At 36.2% G+C, this 18,270-nt stretch overlaps 1 protein-coding gene across 1 annotated transcript in view; it reads right to left on the bottom strand.

The window, feature by feature from the left end:
* The window catches only part of Kcnh5 (potassium voltage-gated channel subfamily H member 5), a 293,603-nt gene that overhangs the window by 231,702 nt on the left and 43,631 nt on the right, over positions 1 to 18,270 (bottom strand). The window contains exons 3-5 of the mRNA XM_078050022.1: positions 17,521 to 17,627; positions 12,720 to 12,848; positions 2,391 to 2,506 (exon numbers count right to left, since the gene is read on the bottom strand). Coding sequence (XP_077906148.1) covers positions 2,391 to 2,506; positions 12,720 to 12,848; positions 17,521 to 17,627 — 352 coding nt within the window. The remainder of the gene's footprint in view (positions 1 to 2,390; positions 2,507 to 12,719; positions 12,849 to 17,520; positions 17,628 to 18,270) is intronic.

Raw genomic sequence — 18,270 nt, forward strand, 5'->3', positions numbered from 1 at the left:
AAACCCAAGCCTAAAACCTGACAGAAAGCAATTTTGTAACAGAACTGATTTATGAATTAGGGATGACCAATTGAAAGTACTAATATCAAAAGGCGAAACAAATAAAAATCAGAGGGGAAGAAATAGGAACGAAAGTTTTATCTCAAAAGTAAAAAATAAAGATGATGAGCTGTCAAGGGATAGAAACTTTCCACTCAAGGTAGGTTTTTTAAAATAATCCCCTATCTCCTGTTCTTGCCCTGCTCTGAAACAGAGAAAAAAAATCTTTGAATGAAATATAGTTATGATTCAGAAGGAATCATGACCATGACATTGAAGAGTCAAACACACTCCTCCTCCTCAGCCTAATTTCTAGAAAAAAGTGAACAACTCAAGGCAAAAGAGGAGGTAGCTTCAAGCAGTACTTACAAACAGGAGATATTTAAAAAGAAATTGCATATAATTGCTTTAAATTTTGTGCTAACTGAATATCATCTTTTTAAATATTACAGATATTAATAAACATTTCATTATGTTATGTCTTACTTTAGTTTTAAAAAACATGTCTGTACCTCAAAGTATTAAAGGTACCCCAAGCTAACAGTGTGATTTAGAGCAGAAGACTATAATGAGTCTTTTAGTTAGCTATGGGCTAACAAAAACTGCACAGCTCTCTAAATTCTGGGAACATATTTTACTTCCTAACCCTCTACAAACCAGATTTCCTATTAACAACTAGATGGGAGAGTTGCCCTGGAGAGCTTCAGCTACTTTCTCTGGCAGAGGAAATTGATAAACATATGAATTTGACTTTATCTTTCTACTCTATAGTAGGTTACCTGAGTGCCTGCTACATGCTCAGCATAGCTTTGATACAGCAATTAGCATCTCAGCTCTTTCATACCAGTAAAATAAGTGATAATTACAGAAGACATCAGACAGGAAAGCTGTTAGCTGCCTGGGAGTCCTACCCTTATCCCTTTTCTGTCTGGTCTTCACACAATCTCTCAGGGTGACACTGTCTCATCCTATGGCTTTAAATACATGTCTATGAGGATGACAGCAAAGTCTACAACTCAAACCCAAATATCCCTCCAGAGCGCCAGACCCATATACCCCACTGCCCTTTAGGCATCTCCACTTAGATTTCCAACAGGAACTTCACACTTAACATGTCCAAAACTATCCTTGTTATTGCTTCCAAACCTCCTCTTCCTTCTTTTTGCATTTCTCATTTTATTAACCAACAGCTCTGTCTACCCAGAAGTCCTTGACTCATCCCCTTGTTTCACACTCAGTTCTACTCTATCTACAGATGTGTTGGGCTGAGAATGTAGCTCAGTAGTCGAGTGTGTGCCTAGCAAGCATGGGGCCCTGGGTTCAATCCCCCAGACCAAAAGAAAAAGGATGTTTTATTTGTCTGCAATCTGCCCACTTCTGCTACTACTACCTTGATTAGGGTAATGGTCATCCTAGTTAATTTACTACTAGGACTTTACTACTGAAACTGCTTTCCCTGCCTTCTCATTCTCCACAGAACCCGTAAGTCAAGAAAGGGATCTTAAACACTTTCGTACCTTGGATTCCTTAGGCAAGCTGGTAAAAGCTATGAAAGTTCTTAAATTACTATTTGTTAGAATGTTTTTAAATAACTATAATAAAAGCATGGGATTACAAAAGTAGACAGTTGGGAGCAATCTCCAGTTGAGAAATTTTTCTGACTCACTAATGAGATCTTGTCATTTTCCTGGCATGAGACACCCACAGCCATTATGTTACTATATGCCACCCTAAATAACCCTCCCTTCCCTACATGAAGTGGACCACTGAAGTCATCATACTCAGCTCATGCTGACCTCCCTCCTCTACCTGCCTAGTACATACATTTTTCCTTCAATGTTTACTCAGCCCAGGTGTCACCTCACTCAGGTAGCCTCCCCTATCGTCCCAAATCTGGGTTAATGCTACCACATGCACTCCTGCTGTTTGTCATGGGCTTTTTTACATTGTGTTATCAGTCTACTCTGCTATCCCTTTACCTCTTTGATGACTGGGCCCACATCTTATTTATCTTCACATCCTTTTCAGAGAGCCACATCCAGAGCAAACCCTCAATCATCACTTGAGGTTATTGGTGGGATAAAGGAATTCCTTATCCCATTTGCTCAAAAGAAACTGCACACTCCACAGGCATCAATCACTGAATGTACAAAACTACAATCCCATTTCAAAAGTTGAAGAGAATAAAAATAAATACTTGGAACTTCTACACTTGTGCAAAAGAAAAACTAATTACCAGGTAAGTATTTATAATTTAATAGCCAGAAATAGTTCTACTGAGTCATGTGGGGGAAGACAAGACAACGTACCAACACTACCACCTTGGGAAGCCCAGTCAGTTTCACACTTACTTCAGCTAATCTTGAATGCTTGTGGACCACCTCTGTTTTATTCATTGGCGTAAGCTGCTGCAAAACACTTCGGCTATTTGTCAAAGCCCTTGTCAATCGGGCAAATTTTGTCCAACCTTAAAAAATAAGAAAAAAAAAGTGTCAGTTTTTCATACAGAATGAATAAGGATTCCAACGCTCTTGGTAACATTCAAAGGGTCTCACAACCATATAACACCAGAACAAATGAAAAATATCAATATAATGCTTTTTATTGACCTGGACACCAACCAACTTATACTTGAAGTGTGCCTACAAGGTAATGAGCAACTTTTATGTGGGACTTTTGTGTTTTGCTCATGTCTATCACATATCCAAGGCAGTTCACGAAATTCTGTGCTCCCACTATCATTGTGTGGATTTGTTGCTGGAAAATCAGTGCCTATTTCCAGTTCTCAGCATTTCCCACTACTCCCTGCATTTAGGAACTAGGCACATATCCCAAGTTCTCACCAATGGAATGTAATCAGAAATGACGTGTGTCACATCCATGTCACAACTTAAGAAGCAAATGTGGCTTCTGCACACTTTCACCTTCTTATGCCAGCTGTATGCAAATGATAAGGAATTGAGAATCAGAGGTCAAAGTCACTGAATCACTGCATGGAAGAATGCCATATGCCAGCCAGGATCACTTGACTTGGACTGATACGAAGAAGAAAAACACTTCTTTTGTGTCAAATCAACCATTTTTTTTCTTTTATGAACACTAATACAGTATTATTGTTATTTTAAAGCAGCTAATAGTACCCTAATAAAAATGGTCCTAAATATATTTGTGTGCACATAAACACACGTAAGCAGAAAAAGACCAATATTAACAAATCTCACTTATTATGCTTCATATTGCATATTTCCATTGTCCTTGTAACAGCAAAATGTTATTTCTTAAGAACGGCAGTGATATCTAAAAATTATGTTTGAAATACGTAGAATTCTAATAATGCTTTCTGAAAGAGCAGTAGCTTCTGGGAGAAAGAAATGTGAATTTAATGGGAAAGAAATTTCATCTGGGGCCTCAAATTGCCATTATTAAAATCATTAATTCCAAGGAATGTCAATGAGATGCAAACAAACAGAATAAAACCAACCATACCCTGAACCTGCCTCAACTATTCCTCCTCTGGAATCCAGTAGCTCTCATCTACTAAATATCTCATTAAAACTATTTGATAACTTCTATGGTATTACCTGTTGTTGAGACATTTGCCAAACAACTTAAAAATGAAAGATTCCTACGGGTCTAAAGGAAAGTTTTTAAAGGCATTATGAAATTCAGATGTGTTAAAAGGTTAAGGAAGAAATTCTGGACGTACACCAACCTAAAGTTACATTAGATTTTACTACTATCCTTTATGCTGATTCTGATTTCATTTCTACTTTGAATTGCTCCCACCAATTCAGCTCCTTCTATGTATTTAATAATTAGGTTGGGAAAGAAGTAAACTATCACCAGTGATGGACAGGCCTGCTTTCTTCTTCACTGATGGACCTCATCCGAGTGACTAGAATCCCAAAAAAAGTTAAGTTTTAGAATTATATACAGCCCTAAGGCTCACCATGTACAATGTGAAGGAGACACAAAGAGGCACCAGATGCCACTGGCTCTCTAAAAACTCTATATCCATATAAAAACATGTAATCTCTCTCACCAACGCAGATTCTTCTCTTTGTCAGACCTGGGTGTCTATTTGCCATTGGCTGCCTCTTACTAAGATGCTCTACAGACGTCTGATATTCAACATGTCCAAAATTCAACTCATCACCATCTTGTCCCCCAGCCCCAACTCTGCATCATTCACGCATTCCTGATCTTGATCTATTGCCTCATGATATCTCAAATTGCATAAATCAGAAACTTGAAATTCACCATCCTCTTCACTATTTCCTACACACACACACACACACACACACACACACATGCCCAATCACTTCTAAGCCTTATAGATTATAATTTGTCAATAAATCTCTCTCAAGTCTATTCCCTCATCCTTATTATGTCACACAATACATCATCTTTTATCTGAGTTAGGTGGCAAGGTCCACATCCACACTGCTGACTCACAAAGTTCTTCCTAAAGCACAAACCTGACCATCCACTTCTCCTATTTCAACCCTTGAGCAGCAGCCTGAAGCTCCTAGGATAACACTGTATATCTTTGGCATACAGATCATTTAGTTTCTGACCACAAAGATTTGCACCATGTTTATCTCCTGATGCTTTCTCACACTGTATTCCAGCCTTCCTAAAACAACAGCATACTATGTGACAATTAATCCAAAATAAAATCTACTAGAAATTCTCTGTCTCCCCTATCATGTCCCGTGTTTCCATGTTTTTACATGTTATAACATGTTATAACCCTAAATGTCTTCTCCCTTCCCCATCTGTTTGGTTAACCCTTACTGGGACCTTCAGATCAATTAAAGGATCACTTCTTTCTGGAAGCTTCTTCAATCCATCCATAAGTGAGAGGTACCTTCCTCTGTACATTTGAGGCTGGGGCAAACGGAAAGTCAGTGTAGGATTGGGTCGGGAAGATAGGGGCTGCTTCAAAGGAAATAAAATGCCAATCCCTCTAGAGCACTTCCCCTTCCTCCAACCTGTTGCCAAGGTCACCTGCCTCCAGGGAACTGTTCCTCCCAAAAGGAGTTGTCCATGAGTATCCCTTGGGTGACTCCCTTCCTGACTTTCTGGGCAACTCCTCTCCAGGCTTTTGGTCACTGGTCATTAGGCAAGATAAGGGGAGGAGGGGGCATAAGAAGAAGGGGAACCTAAAATGTATAAAAGGGAGAGGACACCCCCCCTCCCTCAGATAGCAGCTCTGGATTCACTTCTTCCTCAGGTGAAGTCTGTGTCTGTTCTATCCTTTAAATAAAACTTCTTTCCTGTACTTGCCTTGGCGTTTCTGGGGTGTTCAGTCCTTAACACCAGCACAACAGGGTCCCAGAATCTGATTCTCAATTCCAGTATCACCTCTGGTCTCACACTCACACCATACTTTACACACCACACGTGCCACCAACCACACCAATGCAGGTGCTGATTGACATTGTTACTTTTGCTAAACTACTATTCATCTCTCCATACTTCAGTACTTGATACAGAGCTACCATAAATCAGGGCATAAAGAAGTAAATAAATAATTAGTTAAATTTTTATAACATTAAAAATCAGATTAAAAATAAACATCATTTTTGTTGTATTGTCATTGGGTTTTGGTTTGGTTTTGCTATATTGGCTAAAAGTGGCAAGAGTATTCTCAGATGGCAGTAACTACATTCGCCATCAGCATATTAAAAAATTATATGAGGATAATTTCTCTGTCTTATATAACAGTTGACTATTATAATTATATAGACTATCTCTAAAACCTTCCAAGACAATCTGAAGATCACAATTCTAAGATAGGTAATATTGTACCCCTTTGTACATCTGAGTTGGATTAAAAATGAAAATCATTTTTATTCCTATATACAACAAAGCTTATCTAGAAAGCATTTTGAAAATAAAAGAAGAGATTAAAAGACTAAATTCAATGACACAAAGAATAATGTGGAATCATTAAATGGTAGGTGCTCTCTCATTTCATATTATCATACAGAGAAGTACATGTATGAAAAGGAGAAACACATCAGTGGAATCTTATCGTTATCTTCTGATTGTCTATTTCTAAATAAGGAAACAGTAGTTCCTCATTAAACACCCCCAAAAGCTTGTTCACATACGTCTGTATGTATATAACTTGATTAAAATATGTTATAGGTAATGATCATAAGTAATATTATCAAGGAATATTCCATCTTTTCACCTTATTTTATTTTCCTAAAGAAAAAAATTTGAAGCAGAGAAAATAAAACACACGCATTTTTCCCTCCATAGATAAAAATAGGACTACCACTGAACTATAATAGAAAGTGAAAGAAAAATGCAATATTAATTCATCATTCTAAAAGTATTTTCAGTCAGTTTACTCTGATTGAAGGTTAGTCTCACTTTAGACTATTCTGAACATAGAAGAAAAGGGAATTTAGTAAGTAATTTGAGTTATCACATTCTTTCTGTTCCTGGTTACCAAGAATGGTGACTGGCACATAGTGGTCATTCAATATGTTTTGTTGAATGAATGAATGAAGAAATGAATAAAAATATAAATAGGAATTAACACAGTATCTGCATTTTATGTACTTAAATCAAAATATAAAGAAAAAATATGCTCGACTTTTAGTAGGTGTTGGCATAATTTATAACCTAAGGATTTGGATTGGGAAAGGTAGCAAGAGGGGAAGGTAGAAGTTGAGGCTGTGGGTCGGGCGGGGGGATGCTGGAAGTACTAACAACTGGCTTCTACCGTCAGAAACATCAAGGACCAACTAGCAGGGGGGAAAAAGGCAATGGCAAAGGGAAAACTGACTCAGACATACTGATAGATTAAGGAGGAAAGATCTAGAAAAGATTCTTTCTTTCTGGAGAAATCAAAGCCAAAGGCAATTGTCAAAGCGAGAGATCATTGAGGAGTTTGCTATCAAAATGCACTAAAGATGGAGAACCAATGCAAAGCCAAGGGTTGCTCATTTCACATTTAAAGCAATGGACGCACTGGAAGATACTCAATAATCCTTTTGTCTACCTCTTCTTACTTCACCATATACCCAAATACTTCATAAATAAATAAATAAAATAGATCAGAAGCCATAAAAAACACAATAGCCTTCAATGTCCCTTCTCTTCCCTCCACCTCCAGACCAAGCTACATTGGCAGCTGGTTCTTGCCTGCACCTTGATCTCAGAAAATTGAGAATTTGCTCCTTCCTGATCATGCATATGCTCCATGCATGCACACTTGAGTTGCTTCTAGATTTTCACTATTATTAATAATGCCACACTGAATTTCCTTATGCTTATCCCTTTGTGCTCTTGAGCACATCTGGAATTGCTATGCCAGCGGTTAAGTGAGTTCATTTGATCTCTCACCAACCCCCCATTGTACAGTCAAACTTTGAAAAAGTTGAGCAGCCACACTGTCTAGGTCAGAGAAAAAGGATGTATCAGCAGTTCTAATGTTTCCCAGTGATACATTTCCTGGTCTCACCTTTATATAAACCTAACTGGTGTGACTGATTATTCAGCACAGTTTGCTGATGTTACTTAGATGTGGTCGATATGGGGTAATATGAACAGACAGCAGAATATGAAGAGCCTAATAGTTGCTCTGTAAGTTGTTCATGGCATTATAAGAACATTTGTTCTCCTAAAAGCTCAGGATGCCAACTCCTTCTTAATAAAACATTAGTTTAGCTCTATTGGGTTGCAATTAACCTCTTTGTCATGGACTGCCTAATCTTAAAAATAAAAGGAAGTCACAGAGGCAGTTAAATCAATCTACTAGACTGCAACACAAGATTCTAATCTATAAGAAAAAAGCTTAGGTAAACAATTATGCTCCTGGCCACAGGGACTACATGGTATAATTACTCATATTTCATCTGTTGTCTCCTCTCTAAAGAAAACCATTGGCTTTCATAAGAAGGCTGCTACTTTTGCTGTTATTTTTATTCTACAGGAATTTTTTGTCTCAATTATTGGCAAGAAGATGCCATAACTATTTGGCACAAGGTAGTTCACACTGTAATTATCTTGGCAGTTTTGGAGTCTGTTTGAAAATACTGTACAGTATAAATGGGCAAAGATTTGGGCCATCTATTTTAGAACACATAAGGATAATCAACAGAATGGATTTCTTGGCTTTGATTTTTCCCCCTGGGTATTATTATAAATAATGTATCAGATACCATTGACTGATTATCTGAAAATTTCCAAGACTGTAATATCAGGAACAAAAGATAACAAGAATAATTTGCCCCTTTGAATTATCATTAGTTAATTTCTTTGATTCAAACAGTACCACTCTATAAGATGAAGCGTATTCCCAACCTGTGCTTAGATTTTGTCTTTTTAATTTTTTTAGTTGTCAGTGGACCTGTATTTTATTTATTTATATGCAGTGCTAAGAACCAAACCCAAAGCCTCACACATGCTAGGCAAGTGCTCTACTACTGAGCCACAACCCCAGCCTGTGCTTAGTGTTTATAGGAAGAAAAGGGAGCAGGGGATTAAGGCAGCTATACCCCAAAACTAAGTTTTCAAAGGAAAGGGACAAAAAAACATGGTGTAATAGAGAAAACAAGGGATTTGAAATCAGCCACAGGCTGAATGCCAGTCTCTTTTAAGAGTAAAATAGAGATAGTAATACTAATTTTCAAAATTACAGGGATGAGCAATAACAAATATAAAATTCCTGCCATATATTAACTACTCCTCAAAGCTGATATCTTCCCTTTCCGTAGGTTTTGCTACTGTCCGTTATGGTATAATCAAAGGTATTGTCCTCAGTTTTGATTGGAGAAAAAAAGCTAAATGTACAATAAATGAAATTCAATGTTTCTATAAAGGTCATGAAAAGTAACTCCAGTGTCCAAGGCTGAGTCAAAAGCAAGTTTACTGCCTCCAAGTTTAGTGCTCTAGACCCAGATCATTTGACATCATGGTGCTATCTTGAAATCTCACCTGCTACTTGCCAAGAGTTCCATGGTCTCCTTCATTTGACTTGAAAAGTTGAAAAATATTATCAGGTCAAGATTTCAAAACACAATTTCCTATCATGCTGGATTCAGATGAAAGATACAGTAAAATGATAACTCAATGGCATAAATATTTCATTTCTTTTGAATTTTTCATAATAAATATACAGCTCACATGAATAATAGAAAGTAGCTCATATACACCATTCATAGTTACATTATGCAATACACCTCCAGTAATCTGTTACACATCTGGACAATGTGGAGGAATCTCAAAAATCTTTTTACAATATGCTCTTCCTCTAAAAATTCTGGCACTGGAATTTTTATTTTTCATACTAATGCTTGTCACAATGAGATCTGATTTTTCTTCTATAAATTTTAATGTACACGACTAATAAACTCCTAGTTTGAAAATCAAATGCTCTAAAGTTGTTGGGCTTATTCATATTTCTTTTATAAAATCATACTTCATTCAGAGACTGTACATTACAAAGTACTCTGTGATTCTGACGTGGAGATGCAGAGAGATGGAAGTGGTGGCAGACCAAAGAAGGGACATTCATTTCAGAAGTAAATGTCAACCTTTCCATATGAGCACCCCTTCCCCCCTTTCCCCAAACTCACTGTAAAATGCTGCCAACAACTTTCAAATTTCATTTATATATATATATGTGTGTGTGTGTGTGTGTGTGTGTGTGTGTGTGTGTGTAGTTGCTCACTCCCCACCATTAAGGTTCAACAGGTTGAAGCAATGAGAAAATTCTGCACGTCTATACTTTTCTTGATCAGCTCCAACTGTATCATGAAAGCACTTAAATGATAACAGAAAACGATATTCATCAATACAAACACAAACATATTGATGTGTATATATATGTATACATAAATACAAATACACACACATATGCACATGGGGGGGGACAGGAAGGGGGCATTAAAGCTTTTTACTCCAGTTGGTTGTCATTCATGTGTGAAGGCTACAAAAATACATTTGAAGAATATGTTGGGCTCAGCAAAAGAGAGGCACTCAGCAACTCAGAGAGACTCTGTCTCTAAATAAAATATAAAATGGGGTTGGGGATGTGGCTCAGTGGTTGAGTGCCCCCGAGTTCAATCCCCACTAGCCAACCCACACACACAAAAATAAATACGTTGGGCCACAAAGCAAATTATCAATCATTTTCTTTTATTTTAAAATATGTCACTTTACTGTATTCACTGTTACAGGGTTTTCACAGACGTTCCTTCACAGGTGATCATATTGAGAAAGTTCCACTGTATTCCTACTTTTCTGATGTTTTTATCAAGAATGGATGGGTTTTGGAAGGCAGAGCCAATCTTGCATAGGGGGGATAAATCCCATTTGGTTGTCAAGGGTAATTTTTTATATTTTGTTCTATTCAGTTTTTCTTGAGGATTCTTAGATATATATTCATGAAAAACACTAGTTCCAATTTTTGTTGAGAATTTTTTTACTACATTCATGACAAACATTTCTTGTAATGACTTTTTTCTGACTTGGGTATCAGAATGGTACTGGCCTCACAGAATGAGTTAAGAAAGATCCTTCTGCTTCCACTTCTGGGAGAGATTTGAAGACTGGTATTATTTCTTCCCTAAATGTCTACTGGGTTTTACTGATGAAACCATCTAGGAAATATTTCTTTGGTTTTGGAAGATTATTTAAAATTTATTGAAGTTTTATAAATACAGAGCAATTAAGGTTGTCTATTTTTTCCTTCAGTGAGATTTTGTAGTCTATTCTTCAAGGAATTGGTCATTTCATCTAAACTACCACGGGATAGTTCATAATAATCCTACACTATGTTGTCATGTCCCAGGGATGAATAGTGATGGACCTTCTTTAATCTATGATATTGATAATTTGTTTCTTCTCCCTTTTTTCTTGGTTAGCCTAGCTAGAGATTTATTACCTTTCATGATCTTTACAAATAGCAACTTTGGATTTTGGTGATTTTTCTCTAAAGTTGTCCTGTTTTCTATTTCATTGATTTTTGCTCTAAGGTTCATTATTTCTTGGCTTTTTTGGATTAAAATGCTCCTCTTTGTCTATTTTCCTAAGATAAAAGCATGTTAATTTTTTAATTTTTTAGTTGTTGGTAAACCTTTATTTTATTTACTTATTTAAATGTGGTGCTCAGAATTGAACCCAGTGCCTCACTTGTGCTAGGCAAGCACTCTAGCGCTAAGCTATAACTCCAGCCCAAAAGCATTATCTTTAGTGCATCCCACAACTTTGATACATTATATTTCCATGTAAATCCAAATTAAGACTTTTTTAACCTATGGATTATTTAGAAATATTTTACTTAATTTCAAAATATTTTGGGGATTTTTCAGATCTTTCTGTTGTTGATTTTTAATTCCATGTGTTCTGAGAACATATCTTTTAAGATTTTTATTTGTTTAAATTTGTCATAGTGTTTTATGACTCAGAATGTGGTCATTGACGAATAGTTCATTGATGAATGAAGAACTATTCTTTGTCATACTTTGAAACTGGCACATTGTAAATTTTTTTCTTTTATAATGTGATGCTAACCAAAAAATGAGCAGATATAATATTAATATGTGAACTCATAGGCAAGGAATAAACTGATATGATTTTTGTTTTAGAATTATAGTTGGAAAGCTTAAAGCTTCTGTGCCAGTTCTCCTTTAAAAAAAAAAAAAAGGGCAATGTTTGCCAAATGCAAAAAGGAAGACATTTCATTTTTAGTCTCCTAAGAGATTATTAAAAATAACATAAAAATTACTTCTAAGGGTATTTGAAATTCTTCATTTACATGACACCAGTTTCTAATTTAAACATAATTGGAGAGAATAAATTACATAGAAAAGAGGTAAAAGCACACACACCGTAGGTTTCTATAGCTGTCTCTCTGGATGTCACAGTCGATAGACTCCAATAGGGAGGTTTGCATTTGGCCAACGGCTCTTGATGACAAAATTATACTTTACATAACCTAGCAACATCTACTCAAGAGAAAATGCAACAACTGAATAAATAAAAGCAAAGTAAACTGGAAAAGTCATCTAATAAAACTCTGTAATTGATTGGACAAAATTCAATCAACTTATCAACACAGCTCTAGTTGGGCTTCAGCCAAATCATCCTGAACTCTATACTCTTTCAGTTCTAAAGCTCATCATGGTACAAGATGCGGAAACTCCAATTATGCGGATTCTAAATTAATGATGCCTTATTTCTTCCTTATGTTCTACCAGGGGTTTTTGTTGTTGTTGTTGTTGTTGTTATGGTTTGGTTTTTGTACTGTGGATTGAACTTAGGGGCACTCAGCCACTGAGCCCCATCCTCAGCCCTATTTTATATTTTATGTAGAGACAGGGTCTCACTGAGTTGCTCAGAACCTTGCCATTGCTGAGGCTGGCTTTGAACTTCCCATTCTCCTGTCTCAGCCTCCAGAGTCAAATGTCTTATTTTAATCCCCCTTATTATGTTAGTTAACTAACTATCTATTTCAGCTTTGGATAGCCATGCTATTTCATTCAGACAATGTGACTGAATAAAACTGACTCTGGGCAATTAATAGTGTGAATGTGCAGCAAAGGAGGGCTACACATACTAAAATTTTGTTTTCCAATGAAATTTGTTAAAATAAGATGAAGGAGCTATTTAAGGAATAGACTACTTCTTAAGTGCAATAATTCTTTGACTATTACCTTTTGTTGAATCATCCTCTATCGGCTGCTTGAACAACGTAATATCCTTGAACGTGCACAGGAACAGGACTACCTTCTCATGTTCATTTCTTATTGGTGCAATTTGCATGTAAAACCAAACAGGGGTCCCTGTAACAGAGAGAGACAGAAGGTACAATAATGTGACCCAGCCATACCAATGCTCTTCTGCCTTCCCTCTTCCTTCAGCTTCCAATTGCTCTGCCAGGAATTAGCACCAAAACAACAATACGTTCAATGCTACAAAGAATCCCAAAACCTTTATTTTTATGACAACTACCAGTCGTTCAAATTAAATAAACATTTTTCAACCCAAGATATCAAAATTCTAAAGTACAGAATAGAGTCTCACTTTGCAAAGCAAGCACGTGAAGGCAGTCTCACTACCTAGGTAAGGCCAGCGTCACCTTTGGGTCTAGGTCCCTAAAGTACTGCTTGTTCTCTTTTTGATAGTCTCACCAAGTGTGATCACTCCTACAGGCTTCTCTCCTCTTGTCATTTTGACAAGTGTTTCCAATTAACGGCAACAGCAATACCTGATGCTCTGATAAGTATTCCTCCCGGAGGAACATCTGAAATGCTGCTTCTATCATCAGTCAGATAAAGTTATATTACACCTTCACTATTTTGATCGCATCCCCATATTAGAAAGAGGTCATCAACAACACTTCATGCCTGATGTACTGGGCTCTACCTGAAGCCTTTAAGGCAATCTTAAAGGAATAAAAGACATGTTCCTAACCTTTGAAAATCTAAGGGGTGTTCATCAACCTCTGCTTCTTACCCACCTCACTCAATGCATGAGGCCATACACTGTCACCCTTTTCTTCAAAGAATGGCTACAGTAGACCCAGGGAGAGGTTTTCAGAGCATCAAAGCCTAGGATTTGAAGAAACCAGGACCTGGCGGCATATAGCAGATAATAAACCTATGCATAAGAAATGCCTTTAAAGAATAATTATCCATTAAATGATAAAACACTGAAGGAATGCTCTATCAGAATCAAAGACACATTTTTCATCATATTTTCACCAAATCATAGTGCAATAAGGCCCTTCCAAATATTCTCTCTTAAAGACACAAAGATTTTTGAACAGTTTAGGAACTATGCAGGTACTAACAGTCTATAGGTGAGAGTAGATAGCCTTAGCAACTCCAAGTGAAAACCAATTAGGAAGCACCTTCATACTCATGTCCAAAAAAGTCACCCAATGCCACTGTAGAGGACAACTTGCTATTTAGACAAGATGAAGTAACTCAACTACCAAAAGAAGTCAGAGAATTAGAGAGAGTAGATTTCCATGGGAATATTCAGTTCTGGCAACCATGTCTTTTGTAACCCCAGCAGGGCTATGGAAGGACATGGCCCTTTCCAAAATAATTGCAGGATGAGACAGGGACCTTGAAAGCAATCACATCATCTCCCACAGAGGCTTGTTCTTTGTCTTCTGTTTCTTATTTTACCCAGCGTGTCCAGGAACTGTGAGTGATGTGAACAGTTTTACAAATAACCAGACTCAGACATCGGTGTGTACATGGCCTATGGCTGTTCCAACACAATGAGCTTGAGGCAGAGGGTCATAAACAAAGAGAAAAGGGCATAAAAATAAGTCGTTTTCCTAGGTCTGTTAGAAATCTGGACAGAAAGAGATGGTGTAACATTTCATGCCTTCCTATGAAAACAGCAACTTTTCAAATTCTAGCGGACAGGGCTGTCTTAAAAGCAGTTTTCAGATATCAAGATAGTTTTCTTTTTTTCAACTTTGCTAGCCAGTCTTCCCCAAGTAGGCTGAATGTCTGCCAAGTGGCTGGTGAAATATCTTTTATATTCTAGATTTGAGGTTTCTGGGTGGAGGGCCACTGAACACTCAGGGCAGGGCTTTGGTAGTGGGTACTCGGCCTAATCCTGACCCTCATAGTTCTGCCTGTGTGTACACAGAGGGGCTATTTGAAATCATTACCCCAGAGCTACTATTTCTTTCCCCATAGTAGCAACAGCTAATCAGAGCACTGGACCTACAGAACAAAGACCACAAACTGAAATGTCAATCCTGAGATATATTAAAACAGATACCTCTATTTCCCCCATTTGCAAAATGGTATTTAACCTAATTACATAATGGAAGTGTTGGGAGGACTTGGCATTCTGGCATTCCCAAAACAGTTTCAAGACATGAGAATTTCCCTATTTAACATTTTTAGAAGTCACAAGAATATACTTTTTGCAGTCATGGTCAAAAGCTTTCAGCTGACCTTTTACAAGGTTTTTTTAAAGCTGCTTTTAAATAGTAGAACTCCATAATAACACATAGATGATGCCTATCCTTCATATTAAAGCAAAAATCAAAAGTAAAATTCAATGCAGATGGTATTTTTAGAAAAAAAGACAAGAGTTTGAATCCATGGTGTTGTGGGTTCTACCTCCTAATGGCTATATAAAAATATAAATATATCTATATGTATATATATATGTATATATATACATATATATATATAATGTTTTTTTCTTTTCACACAGCAGCCATCTGAAAAGAGCCAGACAGGCCTGAACTAGGTCAGATAATAATTTCAATTCATTAAGATCAGGAAAAATATCTAAACTGCCCTGAAAGAAGACTTTTGGAACTATGAATATTAAGCTATCATTAATGTGATTTAAAGTCAATAAAAAAACCAGAAATTTTACTAAGGTATTTTTGATAAACTCAGAAACTACAGACTTGGTTTTGATGTTAGAAAATCAAGCAAAGATTTGTTTGTTCTGTTTAAATGTCACAGTGCTTAACCTTAGTCCTATGGAGTGTCCTTAAGTGTTCTTTGCTACACTTGGGCTACATATCTAAGTCATTCAAAGGCTAACAAACCATTTCATGAAAAATGCAAGTGGTTTTGGCGTATGGTTCTCCCATGAATTAACAATGTGTATTTGGAACTTGCGAAAAAGACTCAGAAAGCACAGAGAAACTGCCTTTGCTGTTATAGAGAAAAAGAGCAGATCATTCAGAATGGATTGCAGTCTAAGTGATAAGCCAGATGACATTTGGCTGGGACTTCAAACAGATACATCTCTTTGGCCTTGATTCTAAAGATGAAGTGACTATTCATTTCAAGAAAGAAGGACAATTTGAGAAAGCAGCAAAAAGAGAAAAATGTAAGTGACCATATCAAAAAAATCACATTAGAAAGGGGACTTGATGGTTGAGCACACTCATTGCTTTTTCCTTTGGTTGGTTTTTTTTTTCCCTCCAAACTCTAATACAGAGAGTCTATAGCATGAGATCTGTGATCACATACTGGACAGTTAACCACACACAAATCTCATCATTTATATTAATTATAACTATAGGATGTTTACATGAAATATTTCCCTAGCTGACACATATACAAAAAAGCCAAATTTTAGAGACAATCTATAGTGGGAAAAAATATTTATAACCAGAACATTTGATAAGGGTTAATATTCAAAACATAAGAAACTTCAACAATTGTATAGGAAGAAAACAAATAACTTCCATTAAAAAATGAAGAAAGGACCCAAGTAGAACTTTCTCAAAATAAGATACACAAATGGCCAATAGGTCTGTGGAAAAAATATACTCAACATTACTTATCATTAGGAAAATGCAAATTAAGACCACAATAGATAGCCATCCCACCTATCAGAATTATTACTATCAAAAAGACAAAAGGTAAGTTTTAGCAAGGATAAGGAGAAAGGGGAACACTTATACACCATTGTTATGAATGTAAATTAACACAGCCACTATGGAAAACTATGTGGAGGTTCCTAAAAATATCAAAATAAAAATAGAACTACCATATGATGTAGTAGTCCCCTTTCTGAGTATTAACCAAAAGGATTTGAAATCACTGTATCAAGGAGAAGTCTGCCTTCTCATGTGCATGGAAACACAATTCATAACAGCCCCTTACAGAACCAACCTAAATGTCCATCAACAGAGGAACTGATAAAGAAACTGGGGTATACATACAAAATGGAATATTCGTCTGCCTTTAAAAGAAAGTTTGCTATTTGCAACAACATGGGATATACCAGGAAAATATTATGCTAAGTGAAATAAACCAGGCACAGAAAGACAGTACCACACATTCTCATTTTTAAGTGGAATTTAATTTAAAAAATCAAACTCCCAAAAAGTCAGAGGAGAACAGTGAATAGCTAGCTGGTGAGTAATGAATGGAGTATGGATACCCTGAACAAAGGGATGATTTACTTCCTGTATGGAATGAAGTGAGAGGCTGGGGGTTGAGGGACTGAGGAAAGGATAGCCATCAGGTACTAAGCCTCAGTTAACAAGAGAAGCATCTGTGTGTGAGATCTATTACACAACACGGTGAATACAGTTAATAAAAGTGTACTGTGCACTTCAAAATCACCAAGAAGGTAAGCTCCAAATATTCTTGCCACAAAAAAATTGAGTATTTGAGATGATTGATATGCTCATTAGATAGATTTAAATATTCTACATTGGAATTATAAATCATGACATCACTTTGTACTCCATAAATATGTATAAATATGACAATTTATAACAAAAATTTTAAAAATAAAATGCATCCTATTTTCTTCCATTCTTTAAAAGGCTGCTTTCCATTGGTAGAATCATTTTAGAAATTTTGTTATCAAATTTCACCAGTAAATTGCGCCCCCTCCACCAAACAAGAAGTGATCAAAGTTCACATTCTGTCTACATTGTAGCTTAACTACTATTTACCAAAATATAAAGAGTTGGCTTATCTTACTAATATAAGAAATACCTACTGTTTTTTTTGTACAAAAGAACTTCAAAACAGTTTGACTCGTAGTTGTCAAAAGTCTGCCTGACTTTCTCAATGGTCTTCTTGTCGGTCAATTCCCCATACATAAAACTGGAAAAGAAAAAAGAAAAAAGAAATAAAACAAGCTTCAGTTTTGTGTTGCTTTTAAAATGCTACATAAAATCATAAGTCATCTTTTATTAAGCATTCAAATATGCCTATAAAACAGAAATGTTGCTCCCATACAATGAGCTAAAATATATAGAACATTGTTTAGATAAATTTTTTGAGCTTGAGGCTTACAACATAATGCTATAGGACACATATACACAGTAAAATGTTAACCCTTGTTTTCATTATGATTTCTAAACTACTTGCTAACAGCTAACTTAAGAAGTTATAGATAGAAGGAAAGAGAGAGAAAATAAATAAATAAATAGATAGATGGATAGATAGATAGATAGATAGATAGATAGATAGATAGATAGATAGATAAATAAAGATTGGGGACAGGGAGTCCCTGCTTTACACAATTCCTCTGTGCATGGAATTTCATTACCACGAGTTAGTTAAATAACACCAATTTCATAACAACAACATTCAAATTTCAGTTACCACACTATATTAACAAAGTAACTGGATAAGTACAAACTTCACTGCTAGTTACAAAACATGAGTACAGTCATTACCCCTTATCCATTGTTTGGCTTTTTGTGGTTTCAGTTACCTATGGTCAACATTGATACAAAAATAT

This window comes from Ictidomys tridecemlineatus, chromosome 5, assembly GCF_052094955.1.
Source record: "Ictidomys tridecemlineatus isolate mIctTri1 chromosome 5, mIctTri1.hap1, whole genome shotgun sequence".
In the NCBI taxonomy this organism is placed as follows: Eukaryota; Metazoa; Chordata; class Mammalia; order Rodentia; family Sciuridae; genus Ictidomys; species Ictidomys tridecemlineatus.